The 5426-nt window shown below is 44.0% G+C and overlaps 1 protein-coding gene across 1 annotated transcript; it reads left to right on the top strand.

Annotated features, from left to right (window-relative positions):
- The first annotated feature begins 857 nt into the window (after nucleotides 1-857).
- LOC135156712 (uncharacterized) lies at nucleotides 858-1721 on the top strand. The gene has a single exon (XM_064109720.1). The coding sequence runs from the start codon at nucleotides 858-860 to the stop codon at nucleotides 1719-1721; it is 864 nt and encodes a 287-aa protein (XP_063965790.1).
- Nucleotides 1722-5426: the final 3705 nt, after the last annotated feature.

Here is a 5426-nt window from a genome sequence, read left to right on the forward strand (position 1 = left end):
TTGCATGAAACATGCCTTGCGATGGCTGGCGAAGGCATTTTTTAAAAATCGTTTTCAATGGTAACTGATAGTAAGTCATATTTACCCTTCGAGTTTGGGTTCGTACATGTAGTATTTTCCAAATTTCATCCTTTTTCATTTCTCAACTTTGCCTTCTATTACTCATCATCTTCGAGAGGACATTACCCTTGGATACCAGTTGCTTCCACTCCTTAGCAATAAACATGCCAACAAGTGGTCAATAATGACCCTCACACAGCACACTCACCTGTGACTCACCATAAATTCTCTGAATTGGTACCTCTCTCTCCCCTCTCTTTGTTTACATCCTACATCACATTTGGGATGAAAACTACTACTTTCTTTTCTGAACACACTTCTCAAAGTTTTCTTCTTCAGTAAACACGTGTTTTGAGAACGTCGTCAAATTACTTAATACATTTGTGGACTCCATCATCTCACTTGGAGCAAATTCATCCATTTCATCTTCCACAGCATATCATTTCAAATTTGCGTACTACCCTTTTTTCTCCGTCATTTTCACTAAGATAAAATCCAAATACCGCTTGTGCTAGCCAAGTTATTTTTTGCGATATAATCTTGTGTGATTTTGTGTCATTGGGATTGTGCAATAATTGGAACACTTTGTTATATTGGAGGATTGTCTGTCGGATCTCTACACGCATAAAGTCGGTAAGTGGAGATTGGCTTATTACCATTTCAACTTATAAACCAGCCCCCGCTTCACTGGTGACCCCGACGTGATTTAAACCCGACCAACGTGCTGAGAACAGTCATCCTTTTTCAAATTGTTTTAATTGTTGTCTCCCTTTCTTCATTCATTTATACTTATCATCATGTCGACTGACGATCAATTTTCTTCCGACTCGACAGCTAGCTCTTCTATTTCCAATGTTCAACTTAAGCTTCCTCCCTTCTGGCCAAATGATCCTACCATTTGGTTCGTCCAAGTTGAAGCTCAATTTCTAACAAAGGGCATCAGCAAACAATCAACAAAATTTGCATATATAGTTGCATCACTTGAACCCGAATATGCTCAGGAAATCAGAGATCTCCTCATTTCTCCCCCAAAGGAGAACCCATATGATGTTTTGAAATATCAGCTCATCCAACGAACATCAGCATCCGAACAAAAACGGCTCCACCAACTGCTGATTTTGGAGGAGCTGGGAGATCGAAAACCCTCTCAGCTGCTCCGAAAAATGAAACAGTTGTTGGGAACCAACACTCTTGAGGAGAACATTCTGAAACAACTATTCCTGCAGAGGCTGCCAACCAATATTCAAGTTATATTGGCTTCAACCCGAGATTTCATGGAAATCGAGAAGCTTGCCGACTTAGCCGACAAGATTCTCGAAACCCATTCCCCAATTCATCACTCTCGGGTAGCACATCTGTCTCCCTCTTCTTCTTCCACCACACCCTCTTCAAATCCTGAAATGGCAGAGATGAAAGCTCAGATCGCACAGCTTTCCCTTCTTGTCCAAAATGTTTCGGCGCAACAATCCGATCGGAGCCGAGGTCGCAGCCGTGAGCGAGGCTCTCGCCAGAAAGAAAGCCGTCAGCGTAGCAAGAGTCCTCAATCACATGTCGGAGGAGACTGCTACTACCATTGGCGTTTTGGAAAGGGGGCAAAGAAGTGCACTCCCCCTTGCACTTTCAACCAGACCAACCAGGGAAACGACAAAGCCAGCGACTAGCGGCGACAAGTCCAACTGGCAGCAAACAACAAAGTCGCCTTTTCTACATCACTGATAGGAAAACTGGAATTCGTTTTTTGGTCGACACAGGAGCTGAAGTTAGCGTTCTTCCTCCATCAAAAGCCGAAAAACATCATCCTTCATCAAAATTCTATCTACAAGCAGTTAATCGCTCAAGCATTACGACTTATGGAGAGCGAAGCCTGACTCTCGACGTCGGCCTGCGTCGAGCTTGCAGATGGATTTTCATCATTGCTGATATTCCCATTCCTATCATCGGGGCAGACTTCCTTCATCACTTTGGTTTTCTTGTTGATGTGCGCAATCTCAAGCTCATCGACTCTTCTACCAATCTATCTATTACTGGCATCCTTTCTTCATCTCCTTCTATTAGCCCTATGTTTCTGAAGCCAGAAAATCAAGCTGCCTACAAATCTATCCTCGAAAAATTTCCTGACATCACACGCCCTGTGTATAAGGAGGCTGAGATCAAGCACTCCGTCACCCATCACATTGTGACGAAAGGCCCTCCTGTATCATCCCGTCCTCGTCGCCTAGCAACCGATAGATACAATATCGCGAAGGCGGAATTCGACCACATGCTGGAACTAGGCATCATTCAACCGTCTAGCAGCAACTGGGCATCCCCACTTCATATGGTGCCCAAGAAAACACCCGGAGACTGGAGACCGTGTGGAGACTATCGTGCACTAAATAGGAATACAGTGCCCGACAAATATCCCATTCCCCATCTTCAAGACTTTACATCTGCCCTAGCAGGCAAGCGAGTTTTCTCAAAACTCGATCTCGTTCGAGCATATCACCAGATCCCTGTCGATCAAACAGATGTACACAAAACAGCCATCACCACACCCTTTGGGTTATTTGAGTTTGTACGCATGCCTTTTGGGCTACGTAATGCCGCACAAACTTTTCAACGATTCATTGATGTAGTAACCCGTGGTCTTCCATTTGTGTACGCCTACATCGACGATCTGCTCATCGCTAGCGAAAATGAAGAGGAGCACAAGCAACATCTCCAGCTACTTTTCGCTCGACTCTCAAAATATGGCGTCGTCATCAACCCAGCCAAGTGTGAATTCGGCGCATCTTCTCTCACCTTTCTCGGACACATTGTTGATGAGAACGGCATCCGCCCTCTGCTCGAGAAAGTCAAAGTCATCAACGATTTCCCTGTTCCTGATTCTCTTCGCAAACTCAGAGAATTTCTAGGACTAGTCAATTTCTATCGTCGCTTCATTCCTGATTGTGCAACTCTCACTCAACCACTCACCGATCTATTGGCATGCAAGCAGAAAAACAAAGCAATCCATCTCGATGATACAGCCCTCAATGCATTCAACTCAGTGAAAACAGCTCTCGCTCAAGCTACTCTCCTTTCACACCCAAAACCTAATACCCCACTCTGCATTATGGTGGATGCATCAGATGTTGCTGTTGGAGGTGTGTTGCAGCAACACATTGACGGTGACTGGCAACCCATCGCCTTCTTCTCAAAACGCCTGCAGCCAGCTGAGACAAGATATAGCACATTCGGACGTGAACTTCTCTCTGTGTATCTCACTATTCGTCACTTCAGACATGCACTTGAAGGACGACAATTCTTCATCTATACTGATCACAAACCTCTCACTCATGCCTTTAATGCTAGACCTGACAGGTATTCACCACGCGAAGTCAGACACCTAGACTACATATCTCAATTCAGCACAGATATAAGGCATATTAGTGGAAAACACAATGTAGTGGCAGACGCTCTATCTCGCATGGAAATCAACTCCCTCACTTCAACTCCTACCATTGATTTCAATGCCATCGCCGCTGCCCAGGAGGTTGACGAGGAACTCAAACAACTCACTTCAACCTCGCTCAAACTCGAACCTCTACCTCTTCCTATCTCTGACTCTACTATCCTATGCGATACTTCAACTACCAATCCTCGACCTTACATCCCATCTAAATTCAGACGAGTTGTATTTGATGCTCTTCACAACCTATCTCACCCTGGCATCAATGCTACCCAAAAACTCATCACAGACAGATTTGTTTGGCCTGGAATCAACAAAGATGTTCGAAATTGGACCAAAACTTGCATACAGTGTCAACGTTGTAAAGTACACCGTCACACCAAGACACCGATAGGTACTTTTTCAACACCTGATGCTAGATTCGATCACATTCATATCGATCTCGTGGGACCACTTCCTCCTTCAAATGGCAATGCATATCTTCTCACATGTGTTGACCGTTTCACCCGATGGCCTGAGGCAATGCCTATCCCCGACATATCAGCTGAGACAGTTGCCCGAGCATTCATTTCACACTGGGTATCTCGTTTCGGTGCTCCCTCAACCATCACTACCGACAGAGGTCGACAATTCGAATCTTCCCTCTTTCAAGCTCTAACTCATCTTCTTGGTAGCTCTAGAATTCGAACTACATCTTATCATCCTGCATCAAATGGACTGGTTGAGCGCTTTCATCGGCAACTTAAAGCGTCACTCAAAACTACCTCTTCTCCACGATGGACTGAAACTCTCCCTCTCGTCATGCTTGGAATTCGAACTGCAGTCAAATCTGATTTGAGATGTTGCGCTGCTGAGCTGGTATATGGAACAACTTTAAGATTGCCAGGTCAGTTTGTAGCACCTAAACAGAAAGATTGTGATTTGGACCCTAGCAACTATATCCATCGACTGAGAAAACAAATGGAGAACCTCAAACCTCAGCCCACTCGTATTCAGCATCGCAAACCACAGGTCCACCCTGATCTCACATCATGCACCCATGTCTTTGTGCGTCATGATGCTGTCAAGAAACCCCTTCAACCACCCTATGATGGCCCATATCAAGTCATCAAGCGAGCTGATAAGTTTTTCACCATCCTACTCAAAGGAAAACATGAAACTATCAGTCTCGACCGTCTGAAACCAGCATATTTGGAACCACCCATTTCACCAACCGTTCCAACCACTGTTCAACCTAGCTTATCTACTCCTGAAAACCCTAAACCTTCTCAAGTGACTACTACACCAACCACTAAGCCTCCGCCTCCCTCCATCACTCCTTCTTCATCATCTACCGAGCCTGAAATCAGACAAACTCGTTCAGGTCGAAAAGTGCATTTTCCAAAGCGCTTTGTTCAAGTCCTTCATTTTAATTGAGAAATTATTTTCTTCATTTGGACTATTACTATTTTCTTTGTTATCGACCGTTTCATTTTATTCAACGATCTAGGAGGGGGCTGATGTAGTATTTTCCAAATTTCATCCTTTTTCATTTCTCAACTTTGCCTTCTATTACTCATCATCTTCGAGAGGACATTACCCTTGGATACCAGTTGCTTCCACTCCTTAGCAATAAACATGCCAACAAGTGGTCAATAATGACCCTCACACAGCACACTCACCTGTGACTCACCATAAATTCTCTGAATTGGTACCTCTCTCTCCCCTCTCTCTTTGTTTACATCCTACATCACATTTGGGATGAAAACTACTACTTTCTTTTCTGAACACACTTCTCAAAGTTTTCTTCTTCAGTAAACACGTGTTTTGAGAACGTCGTCAAATTACTTAATACATTTGTGGACTCCATCATCTCACTTGGAGCAAATTCATCCATTTCATCTTCCACAGCATATCATTTCAAATTTGCGTACTACCCTTTTTTCTCCGTCATTTT

Source organism: Lytechinus pictus, chromosome 14 (genome assembly GCF_037042905.1).
Source record: "Lytechinus pictus isolate F3 Inbred chromosome 14, Lp3.0, whole genome shotgun sequence".
Taxonomy (NCBI): domain Eukaryota; kingdom Metazoa; phylum Echinodermata; class Echinoidea; order Temnopleuroida; family Toxopneustidae; genus Lytechinus; species Lytechinus pictus.